Source organism: Cyanidioschyzon merolae, chromosome 13 (genome assembly GCF_000091205.1).
Source record: "Cyanidioschyzon merolae strain 10D DNA, chromosome 13, complete genome".
NCBI lineage: Eukaryota > Rhodophyta > Bangiophyceae > Cyanidiales > Cyanidiaceae > Cyanidioschyzon > Cyanidioschyzon merolae.
The window spans coordinates 99,531-113,006 of NC_010139.1; the positions used below are offsets into that span (position 1 = coordinate 99,531).

The window sequence follows — 13,476 nt, forward strand, 5'->3', positions numbered from 1 at the left end:
GGCCTCACTCGCCAGGGGATATGGGCTATCATCAATGGCATCACGAACGATTTCCAGTTCATACTGGAGATCGAATTCGTCGGCAAGAAGGCACCATGCAGGAGAAAGAATGAAGCCTCTGTCATCCGTGTGGCTGTTCAAGAGCACCGTGCGGTCTTGGGGCTTGTCAAATCCTGCAGAAACGATATCAGAGTTGAAAAAAGATGGTATCCCCTCATCCTGCGGTATTTCCTGTTCCTGAAGCGAGAACTCGAACGCAAGGCCGAGATGGAGCTGATTTGGTGAAAAATGAAGACTCGGAGAGACCGACGGCTGCACTTCTGGATAAGCGCTTCAACGTCGTTCCGATATGCGAGATCGAGTCGCATTTTGTGACAATCGATTCCAGCGTCCACTAAGGCACCATGAGGGAGCTCAGTCTGGAGTTCGATGTAGGCAGCAAGGAATTTACGGGTGAAAACCGGGAGAAGTACAGGAAGAATATCTTCGAATTTAAACGTCTCAATACGAGCAAGCAAAAGGTATTCACTGGGATCATCGAAACCGATGGCGTATCCATGTGAGTGTCCACTACCGGCGGTTGAATGCGGACCGTCCACTTCCGTCCTCGACATTGCCCGTGACGAAGCATGAAGATGGGAAGGGGGAGGATCCAGCGACACAGAAAGTGCATGAGAACGACATTGTCGTTGGCGCGGGCCCCGGAAACACGAATATCGTAACCATTGCACTCCCATATGCAGGAAAGATGGTATCGACGGCAGCTTATGCCAGAACAACATGCATCTTTTAAATTTATCGATAGCAACATATTACCGAGAATCGGGAAGAATGAATGCAAGATTGAATAGTGAAACGTGGAATGCAGGAGTAAAGGAGCACATGGAGATGCCATCAGGTGCGAATGCCGCACCCGGAATCGTACATATCCCCAAGTACACGTCAGTTGCTGAGACAACGTCCATACAGGACGAATCCGTTTCTACCATACAGCATCGAGGGATGTAACATGTATTCCTATGGCTACTGAATGCAAGCGCACGAAAGACATGAGATGGATCCGCTTTTCCGACGGGTATTGGACCAGTATTGGCAATGTTACACTGCTCACAGGCATGCAATTTGACGCACGCGGATAAGGTGGGTCACTGCGGCTACTGATGACCAGTTCCGCTCATTGGGCGTACTTCTCATGGCATTGGATCAACGAAGCGGAGCCGATTCCGCTGCCTTGCGAGCGCCATCAGGTCTCAGGCAGGAGAATTTGCCTCCTCCATAGACGCTACCACTTTTCACTGAGACCACACGAGAATTATCCCACGGAACAGAGGCATTGTGCAGCAACTTTGCGATTGACATACCAACTTTGAACCTCGTTCTTTGCGACACGCCAGCCTGGCTTGGAATTCGCAGGCGTCGGCTCTGGGGAGAAATTCAAAGGCTACTCGCCGCTTTGCCGCACGGCATCATCGCTTTCCCGTTTCGTCGTTGTGGCCCGCAAGAAACCTAGCATCGAACTGTAGGGGGCTCTTCGGAAGCAAGGTGTACTATTTCCCACAGCTTGACGTAAACGACTGTTCAAGCTGAGCGCTGCGTACGCATTCTCGAAGTTGCTACCACACTGCACGATTTTCGTGGAAGCATTCACGCATATGACGCATGTACCAAGCGAAGACTCCCACAAGATCCAAGTGTCGACAGCGAAATCGCCACCGCCTAATTCGAAGCGAACTATCGCTCACGAGCTGGAGTCGATGGAAACCTCTGCTAGGCCGAGTCGCTGCCGCGAGACAAACGGCGGGCCCGCAGGCCCCTGCAATCCCTGGACAGGTAAACCGTTTTCGAGCCTCTATTACCAGCTCGAGGAGAAGCGACGGGCGCTTCCGGTGTTCCAGGAGCGTGAAAGAATCGTCGAAATCGTTAAGCGAAACCGCGTCGTTGTCCTACAGGGAGAGACCGGCTCAGGGAAGACAACCCAGGTACCGAGGCTCCTCCTCGAGGCGGGGTTTCAGCGTATTGCTTGTACCCAGCCACGACGCATAGCTGCAGTAAGCGTTGCGACTCGGGTGGCGCATGAGATGGATGTGCGGCTTGGCGAGCTGGTCGGCTACACCATTCGCTTTGAAGACGTTTCGCATCCGAAACTGACGCGACTCAAGTATGTGACGGACGGCATGCTGCTGCGCGAGGCGTTCCAAGATGATAGGCTCTCGCGCTACGACTGTATCATTTTAGACGAGGCCCATGAACGTACACTGAGCACGGATGTGCTCATGGGTCTTCTCAAGGGTATTCTGAAGCAGCGCCCCGAACTGCATATGGTCGTGATGAGCGCAACCCTGGAACGTGATCATTTTTGCACCTACTTTGACCATGCTCCGTTGCTGAATGTAAGCGGTAGAATGCATCCCGTGGATATTCGCTTTGCAGAGCGTCCTGTCTTCGACTATCTGTTCGCAGTGGAGCAGCAGGTACGCCAAATTCATGAAAACGAACCGGCTGGGGATGTGCTGATCTTCCTCACCGGTGAAGAAGAGATAGAGGATATGTGTAGCCGCCTGCGTCACTACTCACGAGCGACGGCGCGAAAACACGGAGCGCCGTTGCAAGTGCTGCCGCTGTATTCGGCGTTGCCCATGTCCGTACAGGAGCGGGTCTTCGAGCCGCCACGCCCACCGGAGGCCCGCAAAGTCATCGTCGCAACAAACGTAGCGGAGACCTCGATCACTATCGACGGGATTACCTATGTGATTGATCCAGGCTTTGCCAAGGTCAAAATTTACAACCCGAGCACTCGCGTGGAATCGCTTTTGGTTTCGCCAATCAGCCAAGACAGTGCAAGACAGAGGGCAGGTCGCGCAGGCCGAACCCGTCCCGGTATTTGTTATCGTCTGTATACAGAGGAGGCTTTCCGAACAGAGCTGCCGGCGCGCTCACATCCCGAAATCCTTCGTTCCAATCTCTGCAACGTCGTACTCACTTTGAAGAAACTCGGTATTCATGATCTTATTCACTTTGATTTCATGGACCCGCCGGCGCCAGACACCATGATCCGGGCTTTGGAGATGCTCTTCTATCTGGGCGCCGTCGACGAAGAAGTCGAACTGACACAACTGGGACGCCAGATGGCAGAATTTCCACTCGATATACAGATCGCTCGAATGCTGCTTGAGTCGCCACGTCACGGATCGAGTAACGAAGCAATCACACTGGCCGCCATGCTCTCCGTCCCAAACGTTTTCTTGCGTCCACGTCAGCAAGCAGACGAGGCCGACGCTCGAAAGCAGCGTTTCGTTGTATCCGACAGCGATCACGCCACTTTGGTGCGCGTCTTTGAGGCCTTCATGGACCACGGCTGCGATCGCCAATGGTGTGCGGAGAACTATTTGAATGATCGAGCGCTCATGCACGCGGTGAACATCCGCCGACAGCTGGAGCTCATGATGCAACGAATGGGTCTACGTATCTGCTCGCCGGGTAGGCGCGCTCCGGACCGTTGGATACGACTGCGTCGCTGTGTGTTGGAAGGGTTCTTCTCGCAAACTGCATTCTGGATGCGACGACGGGATTACTTGACGATTCGGGATGAACAGCTCGTTGGCCTTCATCCCAGCAGCGTCATTCGCCATCGACCTTCGTGGGTAGTATTCCACGAGTTTGTACTTACAACCGGGAGCTATATTAGAACAGTGAGCCAGATTGAACCGAAGTGGCTCTTCGAGCTGCCTACAAAATACTACGATCTACTGGAATACAAGGAAGGAGCATCGCGCAGGGCGCTCGAACTCGCCGCCCGTCTAACAGGACAGCGGCGCTCCGCGGCACCGTGACTTGCATCCAGAATAAGGTTTGACGTATTTCCCAAGTTTGCGGCGTCTCGCCGGTGAGCACTGCAGCGCCAACCTCGGGTGTATGCGAACGTGCTTGCCCTTGCGATACGGAACAACTCGCATCCATGGGTGAGTGGTGAACACTCAATCGCACAGAGCAAGTTTCGCCAGCCTCGAATACACGAGAGAGTGCGCACCGGTCATCGGTAACCAGAGAGGAGGCCCTCGTATCTATCGAGACGCTTCCATGCTCAGTCAGCGCTAGGCCAGTCTTCTCGTCGGGAACGGGGCTGGCATCCATCTATCCATCTATCCATCCATCGCACGAGCGAGCGGCTTACGGGTGTGCGGTCTCGTGCATGTGCTCACTGCAACGCTAGATATGCCGCTACGGTCTCTGCACCGAGACAGAACGACCTTGGCGTAATCGTCAGGGCATTCACTTGAAAGCCACTTTTCATTTGGGATTGCCACGTCGCTCTGCTGGCACCAGTGATGGAGTACTGCGGATGAACGCGAGGGTATCGGAACGCGTCTGCGATAGCTCGCTAAACGCGTGCCTCTAGGCGTACGTTGCATACGGCGACTTACACAGCGTGCCTCCGCCGTTCCCAAACGCATACCAGACTCGCAACGCCTTCACACGACATGATACCTCGAGCTTCATTCAGTTCCCGCGAAGACGGCGTATGGTGTTGGCAAATGCGCCGAGTGCCAAGCATCGCCGAACGTGGGCAAAGGACTTTGTCACCGGCGTCGGTTGAGGCGGAAACTCACAGCGAGGCGCGCACGAGACGCCTCGCCTGTGTACGAGTCTGCGTTCTCAACGACGCGGTGCAGACGCTTGCTTCGTGCTCTATAAGCGCTAGCCACTGGGACATTACGGCTGCGTATTTTCTCTCCAGTGATAGAGAATCGCACCACAGGCGGGAGTGCAGCCGCCTCACAGCTTATCGATTCGAATGGAGCATTGCTTGAGGCAGCGTATCCCTTGCCTCGGTAATGAGGCGCGGACTGGTGCAAACCCCAGAAACGTGCAGAGCGCCAGCTCCACGTGTTTTGTGGTTGCATGCAGCGGCGATGACGCTGGCAGAAGCGCGCACCTCCATCGAAAGGACCCATCAAATCCGAGGCAGCAGCAGCAGCAGCAGTAGCAGTAGCAGAATCCAGCACGACATCGCTCCGGGCGTGCCCTGTGAACGACTGCAGACCTTGGCGGCGGTTTCATTCGTACACTTCTGGAGGTCATGCTCCCTATGACTCAGTGCAGGCCTGATCACGCAGGGTCGCCAGCGCTACTTGGAGCGCACGACGCAGCGGACGCAGCGGTACCTGAACTGCCTGATCCCGGAGATACACACGACTGCTGGTCTGGGAATCGGGATAGTGCGCAGTCGCCGTCGCTGCCGCAAAATCCAGGTCCGCAGCATCCATGTCATCGGTTTCGCGCTCCCAGAAAGGTAATGGTGACGACGGTATCGGAGGCGAATCACCCTCTACGGAGAAGTAATGGACCGGAGCTCCGCCAGCATGAGCGTACATGTCGTGCTGGAATCCGTAGGGAAAGAGCTCGATCAGCGCTGATCGCCACGGTGGTAGTAAACTAGCGTAGACGAGCTGGGCACCATGAACGGATATCAGTACATGCGTTCGCTGAATCATCTCTACCAGCCGTTGAACACTGCTGCGCGTGGTATCGTTCGCGCTCGCCTCTACAATGGTAAAGTCGTAGGCGTAGGCCTCGCGATAGCGGCGGAGTAATGCAACCACAGCATCCTCGTTCGCAAGGCATCGACGACGACATGCGGCTTGCGAGCGCTTCTCCGCACCTCTGCGAAGGTACGTCACCTGCAGCCGTGGCGACGGTCGGTGCCACAGCGGCATTATCGAAGGGACCGCCCTGCACTGGTCACGACCGCTGGTATCCGCTGGGAGCATAGTCCGCTGGGCTGGTGCGCTCTTCATACCCAGATGATCGAGTACAGCTGCGCGCCATGCCATTGCATCAGCTGGTGAACGAAAGAAACGACTTTTCAAGAGTCCAGGCAGGAGCAGCCGAGAGCCGCACAGCACCGTGTTGCGCCGGAACGGAAGCTCCCGGCCTTGTTGCCTCGAATACGCAGTCACCATTGCATGCAGATATACACAGAATATGCTTTGGTTATCGCGTTCAGTGCCGCAGGCGTATAACGGACTGGTTGCGTGCTGGGCGTGCGCTGGCCACCAGAGCACCACCGGAGCGTGGCGCTTTCCCTCCGAGGCGCCAAACTGCCGGGGAAGGCCCCAGTTCGCGAGCCATTCTCCGGCGAAATGTGCCGGGTTAAAGTAGGCAGCCCTGGAGAACCAGTTGAGGACAAGCGTCTCATTTGTCAGGTTGGGAATCGCGCGTCGTACGGGTTCCAGCGACGTGACCCGCTCGACTCGAACGCGCTTTTGCTGGAGGAAGCTCTGCACACGGTGCGTTGCGTCGGGGTCCACGGACCTCTGGGAACCACTCGCTTCGATAAAGAGCACTGCGTTGGTCGAGTTAAAGCAGAACGGTGAGCGCACTTCTAAGACGTGTTCCGTGTACTGCTTGGAGACGACGCCCGCCGTTCGGTGCCGCCAAACGTGCAAACGGAAACGGGCGGAACGCGCTCCACGTTGTAACAAACTTGTTGGCAGCGAGTGCGCATCGAGCTCCGATCTGGGTTGGTGGAAGGCGAACCAGAGCGCCAGATTTCGTACTAGTTCGAAGATCAGTCCACAGAGCAGCACCTGTCGCCACATACAAACGCAGGACTAGGGTTTTAGTGCGGATGCTGCAGCGGCGCTACAGCCCTGAGCGCAGACACGTCGGATGGCGTCCTTGAGGGCAGCGTTAACCTGTTGCTCGCGAAAGAGTTCAGGTGTATGAGCTGGTTCGTAGCAGCATTCGCGTACACAAGGCAGCATGATCAGGTTTATCGATCCCAGCTCCTTCAGACATGCTATGACTGTGTCAGTAACTGAAATCAGACACGGAAATGCTTGCTCTGTTCCTGCATTCCGATGTTTCCGACCATGTTTCGAACGCACTGCATCGGAATTCGAGATACAGCAATGACGGCTTACGGATGCATACGTAGTTTTATGATTATCGGTCGTTTTTCGGAGTCGCTCCTTTGACTCGTTGCCATCTGGATTTCGCTTTGTTATCGTACTGAAGATGATTCGCGACGCGCTCCAGCAAGAGTTCTCAAAATAACAGGTACCGTTATGCCGTGCATCAGTGCATGCCTCTAAGCTTCTTCTTTTCTTTACGTGGAGCATGCTCAAGTCACGCATTCTTCAAGTTTTCGATGTTCCTGTTTCAAGGCCGCTCGGGGCACAGCAATGCGCGCCGCTGATTCCAGGGCGAGAGAAACTTCACGTCGTCCGACTACGACTTGCTCACCAGCTCATGCGGAACCTTCACGGAAATGTTGACTGTAGGGAATCCTTCCCGTTCGGAGGGAAAATCCTGCTTTATTTGTGGCCATCAGCGAGAGGCCGTTCGATACACATATGATGCTGCTCACATCATTTGTATCCAGAGGCTCCCGTCTCGTCCGTTTGCATGCGAAAAGGTTTCGAGCTAGAACTGGAGCCATCGCAGCGACCGTATACTGTGAAGCGTGCGTCAGTGCGTGGCAAGAAGGGAGCGTAAACGGGTCAGGACCTGTCGACTTGTTCTCTAGTCTGGACATTCCTTCCGGTTCTTGGTTCATCATGGGCAACATGGTGTTCCATGAACCCCCAGTCGAATGGAACAGCGTACGATTGCGCATCCAGACAGAACAGAGACCTTGCTGAACAGTTCGCGTACAGAAAATGCCTGCGATCGTAGTTTTTACCCAGTTGGGCGCGGAAACGGACGAGCACATCCCTGGGGGGAGCCTCTGCTTCCAGTCAAGAGCAAGTACCAAGGGAAGAAGCCAGCGTGCATGCGCTACAAGGCAACCCTGGGAGCAGGAGAAAAAGGTTCAATAGACATCTTGAAACACCTGATCACAGTCAAAATGTGAACGCCGCGACAAGCGTAACGATGTTGTATTCAAAGCAGGTGAGCATGAGAAGCGATTCGTAGATCGCATTCCCCACCTTTGCTCCAAATGCGTCGCTGACACCGGGAAGCCGAGTCATCGGGACTTGAACGCTGCCATCAACCTCCGTCGACTGCGGAAAACGGTACTCGAGGGAGATGCGTGACCAAAGTCTTTCAATCTGGAGATACGAGAAAAGAAAAGCAGGCAATCACACGGAAGGCCAGCAAACGCCACCGCTGATAAACCTGGGAGAAGACCAATATACTAGTATCCATGCCCGACATGGAATTCTCTATTCGTTTTCCCCTACTATGGGTGTATGGCATTTCAAACACCCAAGCAAAGTGCATCCAGTGTACACAATCATCCGCCGCCGCCGCCACCGCCGCCGCTGCACCGCCGGCGCGATGGACAACCGCTGCCTTCATCGCGTGAATACTCCAACTGCTGAGATCTGTTCCTGAAGTTCCTTCTCAGCACTGCTTGTGAGCTAGCCAAGCTGATGTTCGTTCTCGGTTTGCTGCACGCTGCGCGGCCTAGTCTTTCTTGGCAGAAACTTGAGCGTCGGCGACGTCTGCACTTGGGGCAGCGGAGACCGCGCTCCAGTGGACGTGGTTGCGTGGTGGCGTTGCGGCCGCCACCGGGTGACCCCATCGCCAAGAAGTACGCCGAGCTGGACAGCGACCCCTACGGACCCGCGCGTATTCGAAACGAGCCCCAGATGGAAAAGAATCAGTTTGGGATAGAGCAACCGGTGCTAAAACCGTTGGAGCAGTTTCAGGTCTCGATTTTTGGAGAGCTCCGTGAACCTGTCGAGGAGCAGGACTTTACATATCGCTGGGAGCGGGACAGCGACGAGGACTGGCCCGTCTGTCCGCGCGGACTTTACCCAGAAAACTACCCGCTTTCGGATGTGCTGAAGGCGGAGTTGGACATGCCAACTGTCGAGGAGTATGACTATGATGAGCGCGTGTACCATATCGTGGAGCTCGAGCCATCCATCCTCGATATGCTCCAGGAAGACGGCCTGTTGAGAGTTCGAGACAAGCGAGCGCCCAGCGACGCAACGGGTACGAAATCCAAGCGAGGTCAGCGCGGCATCAGAGCGCCGGTGGAGGGCACCGAACCCGCTCGGGCCTCGAAAGCTGGTCGACGTCGCCGGGAACGTGACGACAGCGAGGCGCTCTTTGACGATGTAGAGGATGTCGCATTTGGAGACGATGTTTCGATCCATGAGCTACCGGACGTCGATCCCGACGAACCCACCTTGCTTGAAGACGAGTCTCTTGTGGATGGTGATCTCGAAATCGATGACATGATCGACGAAGGCGATCTGGACGTGGATTCCGAGTATGATGACACTGCATTCGAGGACGATACAACGGACTACGACGCAGACGAGGTACTGGATGATGACAGCGATGACTATCGGTTGGATAGTTTGGACGAAGATGTTGATGTGGATTTTGACTATGACGGCGGGTTCGGTAGCCGTGCCACCGGACCAATCGGTCTCAGTGATGACTTTGACTATGATTAGCGGGGTAGGGCGATTTCGATGGGTACATAGACCTGTTCTTTTTTTTGTTTGCATGCGAGCAGCCTGACGGATCAAGTGGAAACCGGTTGATGACGCGGCGATCATCATGCGCATCGGTGAGCATCTCCTTGGAACGAATAACGCGCGAGTACGCATCAACGATTGTGCAGCGATGACACGCCCAGTCGATGAGTGCCTGGTACGGTCGTGCGCCTGTCGGAGTATGCGAATGTGTGCTCATGTTCGCAAAGCGGAGCATTGGAGTTATTCGGATTGGGGCAAATATCATAGACGTTGACGGGATCTTGACGAGTTTTGAAACGCGAAGCTCAGTGGGTCGCTTCTGAGCGACCTGTCATGATTCGAAACGCTGTTCATAAACTTGAGAATATGGATATATGTTTTCGTAGACGATCTGCACGGTACACGTCCGCCACGTCCGTCGGATTGTCACCGAGCTCGCTGGCCTGAAATGCGGCCGAGAAGCGCCAGCCGGGGCTCCTGAGCACAACGTGCTGGGCTCGCAAGAGACCGCCATCGATAAGTCTTGCAAGGGTTCCCTTTCCAGAGCGAGTAGCCGGTTGCTGGTACTCCCAGCGAGGTTTTCGGCGTTCGATATTCGAGAGTCCTGTCGTGGTTTCCGAACACTGGACAAAAAGCATACTTGTCTCTGTCATGGTTATCCTGGATCGCAGAGCGCCTGCGCCCAGTTGCGACTGGAAGCCGTGCGCCAGGGATGCTGCTTCGCCACCGTGATTCCGTCTACGCCCGAGCATTCAGCGCACGATCGGATTGTGTACTTGCCGCTGCTGGAAGCGTACGAGTTTCATGTCGATGCATGATGCGTCCTCAAGTCGCCTGTCATGGAAATCAATGGAGTATGGACGTCCGTCACGCTTCCGAGGAATCTCATCCAATGAGCGGTGCCTGTTCGACGAGAGATGCATCGGTCTTGGTTCGCATTCGCCACAATCCCATGCGAACCAGAAATCCACCACTGTGCATCGCACGGACATCGAGCGCGAGGGATGAGTCGGAGGTGGTCACGAAGGAGGAAATGGTGCGCCCAGCGCTTGCTAGAAGCGTGTCGGGAACACAACCACTGCATGCTGCCACTGCCATTGAAACCGATGATGACTCGGTACTCGTGATTGTTTCAGCGGGCGAAACACTCACTGGCAGAGATCATGTGAATCCTGAGTGAGCGCGTGGCACCGTGACCCGATGCTCGGGGTAGCGAACGGATGTCGCACAGCTACCCGAACGTGACGCCGAGTGGAAGCCAGGCGGAACAGCTGCAGCGCCTCTGTATGACGCGCGTTCCGAGAGGTCTGCGGAGAGAGATGCCCACCACTGACACTGAAGCCCGTCGCATAGATCGTACGTTTCGCCCCGGAACCCGATCTAGCTACCGGGAGACCATGTGGATGCGTCATGTATGGACGGTGGAGTTTACCACGCGCTCGTTCGGAATCGTATACACAGGCGATGCACGTTCGCTGCATCGATCGGACGCACAGGAAGACGCAGACACCGTCATGTTTGCACGGGACGATTCTGGACAATTACGAACAAGAATGCTTTCCGCGTGGCGTGCGCTTGTTGGGCGCATGGGACTTTTCTGAACAAATAGGTTCAAAGATTGCATTCCAGTTGGAACGCCCCTGAAGAGGCGATCGGTGCGGGGCGCGCATGCTACACGCCCGGTTGTGTTCCGATACGAGCGGCATTATCGCAGGCTGCGCAGTCGTACGCTTATACGTAACGACACGGTACCAGGAGCGTACTGGTCGCACTGAAAACAGCGACCATACAAACGTGCAAGACGCGCCGAACTCTAGCTCCTATCGGGCAGAGGTCGCTAACGGCTATCGCATAATGTCCGTGTTTCGGCGGTTTCTTTATCACCTCGGGTACCTGGCACGGGAGACGGGACAGGCACTCGATCGAGCGGGCTGCTTTTTGCAAGGCAACTTTGCTTATCGAGAAGCGCTTTACTTGTCCCGACACCGCCAAATCATGAACCTGGTTGATCGAAAACCCATAATTTCTCCGCAGGTCCAGTTTATAGCTCCGAATGCTGCTATAATCGGTGACGTCGCTATCGGTGCTGCGAGCTCTGTCTGGTATGGCGCCGTCATTCGAGGCGACGTCAACAAGGTGGTCATCGGTGAGCGAACCAACGTACAGGATCGTGCCGTGATTCACGTCGCCTCTGGAGGCGGTAAGCTCGAGAGAGCGTTACCCACTTTCATTGGCAACGAGGTAACGATTGGGCACGGAGCTATTCTTCATGCGTGTGCTGTTGAGGACCAGGCGGTTGTTGGTATGGGCGCCATTGTTCTAGACGGGAGCAGAGTCGAAAGCGGTGCAGTGATCGGAGCGGGGAGTGTTCTGCCGCCGGGCACTGTTGTCGGTGCCGGCCAGTTGTGGTTGGGTACGCCTGCGCGCTTCGTGCGCCTTGTTTCTGCCGAAGAGAAGCAGCAGTTCGCTGTCCAATGTAGTCAGTACGTCGAGCTTGCCAAAATGCATGCCACAGAATGCGGTAAGACGCCAGACCAATTGGATGCGGAGCAAATGGCGGCTCTGCTCTGGGAGGAACGCAGCGAAGACTATTTGAGCAGTCTCGGTCTTCTTGGAAAAGAAGAGGACGTTATGGCCGCGCAGAAGGCCTATTTGGCCCACGAACGACAATTGGCCGCGTCTGGTGCACCAAAAGGCAGCGGGAAACCGGAAACAAAGATTTCCTCGTCGACTGATGCACGGCAGCAGGTGTCGGCTGGGCACTAGGAGGCGGCCGCGCAACCTCACGCACCAGGCAACTGTGCTGTGCACCGCCACATGCTCTGGCATGCTTTTTAATGTGCGTGCTCGTAGATAAAAGGCAACCATGGCAATAGTTAGGAGGAATCATTGAATCGGTCGTTGAACGAGCGATTTTGGTGAAATTTCGGTTCGTTTCGAGCGAAACTATGATCGATGGCCATCATGTGATCGCAGCAGGCGATCCAGGCGTTCCTTGGAGCACATCGACTGAAGTCGTGCCCGCTCACATGCGCCTAGCGATGAAGCATCGAATGACGAAGCTGGACGTACGTGCGTTGAAGAGGCCAGTCTCGGGAACAGCAGACCATGCTCTGGTGACAGCGTCAAAAGGCACGACGAGATACACCTTGAAAAGGCCGCTTGTGAGCATTCCGTATCCATGCTCTCGCACCAGCGTAAACAATCACTACGAAATGGATGGAGAAACGCCGTGCTCCGCGCTTGCTTCAGATACTCACCTGAAGAGCGATTGCCCATGCACGAGGTATTCATCGCGTTTGAGTGCATGACCATGATCGGGTGTATGTTCATACACCGACGTGCAGACGCTTCCCAGTGGTTCTCGAACGGCGACCTACTACTCGTTTCAACTTCTACTTGTGCAGTTCGAGCCTACGAGGTCGGTCCACAAAGTTGGTTCATGACAGGCTTGGAGGTCTCCTCTGCGGTATCGCACATTTCCTGATATTGACTGCGGCGTTGACGTCCCCGTTCACGAACTCCGTACGTTTCCTGCCGCTGGATGAACGCGCCAGTGCAAGGAGTTCTCGAACTCGAGCACTCTTTGCCGTTTGATGCGCTTCAGCTCTTCGTACTTTTCTATCCCCTGAGCGATAGACTGGCCCGTTTCCATCCCGACTTTCTGAAGTGTACATCGCAGCTCATGGTGCACGTATGTCTTTCGGAACGCATCTATGGGGACCGTGTCAAAACGCTGTGCGCACTGCTCGTGCGCTAGTGTCGACGGAGCCGGTGTGCTCCCTTTCTGAGGCACCCAGCGCCATGCTCCGTATGCTATTAGGAGCATTTGACTCTTGTCTTCCTTAAAGACGCTCAACTGATTGAAGAAGTTCACGAATGCATGCTTCTTCCTGCAGCACAGCCTCATTCGCTGACGAGCCCGCCGGGCTTTGTGTACAGTTTCCACAGCTCCTCGAAATGAGCAGCTTGAGTTGCCAGGAACTCTAGAAAGGCTCGAAAGCTCGCGCATCGGCTCGTCACATTGCTGAACTCC

The 13,476-nt window shown here is 55.2% G+C and overlaps 4 protein-coding genes across 4 annotated transcripts, besides 3 other annotated features; 3 read left to right on the top strand and 1 right to left on the bottom strand.

Moving 5' to 3' along the window:
* Positions 1–730: part of a sequence feature (repetitive element) that runs on past the window's edge.
* Positions 731–1,652: 922 nt separating this feature from the next.
* CYME_CMM048C (pre-mRNA splicing factor ATP-dependent RNA helicase PRP43) lies at positions 1,653–3,830 on the top strand (the record flags this gene model as incomplete). Its single annotated transcript, XM_005536916.1, has 1 exon — positions 1,653–3,830. One exon carries the CDS (start codon positions 1,653–1,655, stop codon positions 3,828–3,830), a length of 2,178 nt encoding a protein of 725 aa, XP_005536973.1.
* Positions 3,831–5,084: 1,254 nt separating this feature from the next.
* Positions 5,085–6,599, bottom strand: CYME_CMM049C (hypothetical protein; the record flags this gene model as incomplete). Its single annotated transcript, XM_005536917.1, has 1 exon — positions 5,085–6,599. The coding sequence occupies one exon, from the start codon at positions 6,597–6,599 to the stop codon at positions 5,085–5,087; it is 1,515 nt and encodes a 504-aa protein (XP_005536974.1).
* Positions 5,866–7,508: a sequence feature (possible transcribed region).
* An 870-nt stretch (positions 7,509–8,378) lies between these two features.
* CYME_CMM051C (hypothetical protein) lies at positions 8,379–9,416 on the top strand (the record flags this gene model as incomplete). The annotated part of the gene is made up of 1 exon (XM_005536918.1): positions 8,379–9,416. One exon carries the CDS (start codon positions 8,379–8,381, stop codon positions 9,414–9,416), a length of 1,038 nt encoding a protein of 345 aa, XP_005536975.1.
* Positions 9,417–11,294: 1,878 nt separating this feature from the next.
* Positions 11,295–12,206, top strand: CYME_CMM052C (transcription factor APFI; the record flags this gene model as incomplete). Its single annotated transcript, XM_005536919.1, has 1 exon — positions 11,295–12,206. The coding sequence occupies one exon, from the start codon at positions 11,295–11,297 to the stop codon at positions 12,204–12,206; it is 912 nt and encodes a 303-aa protein (XP_005536976.1).
* A 662-nt stretch (positions 12,207–12,868) lies between these two features.
* Positions 12,869–13,476: part of a sequence feature (repetitive element) that runs on past the window's edge.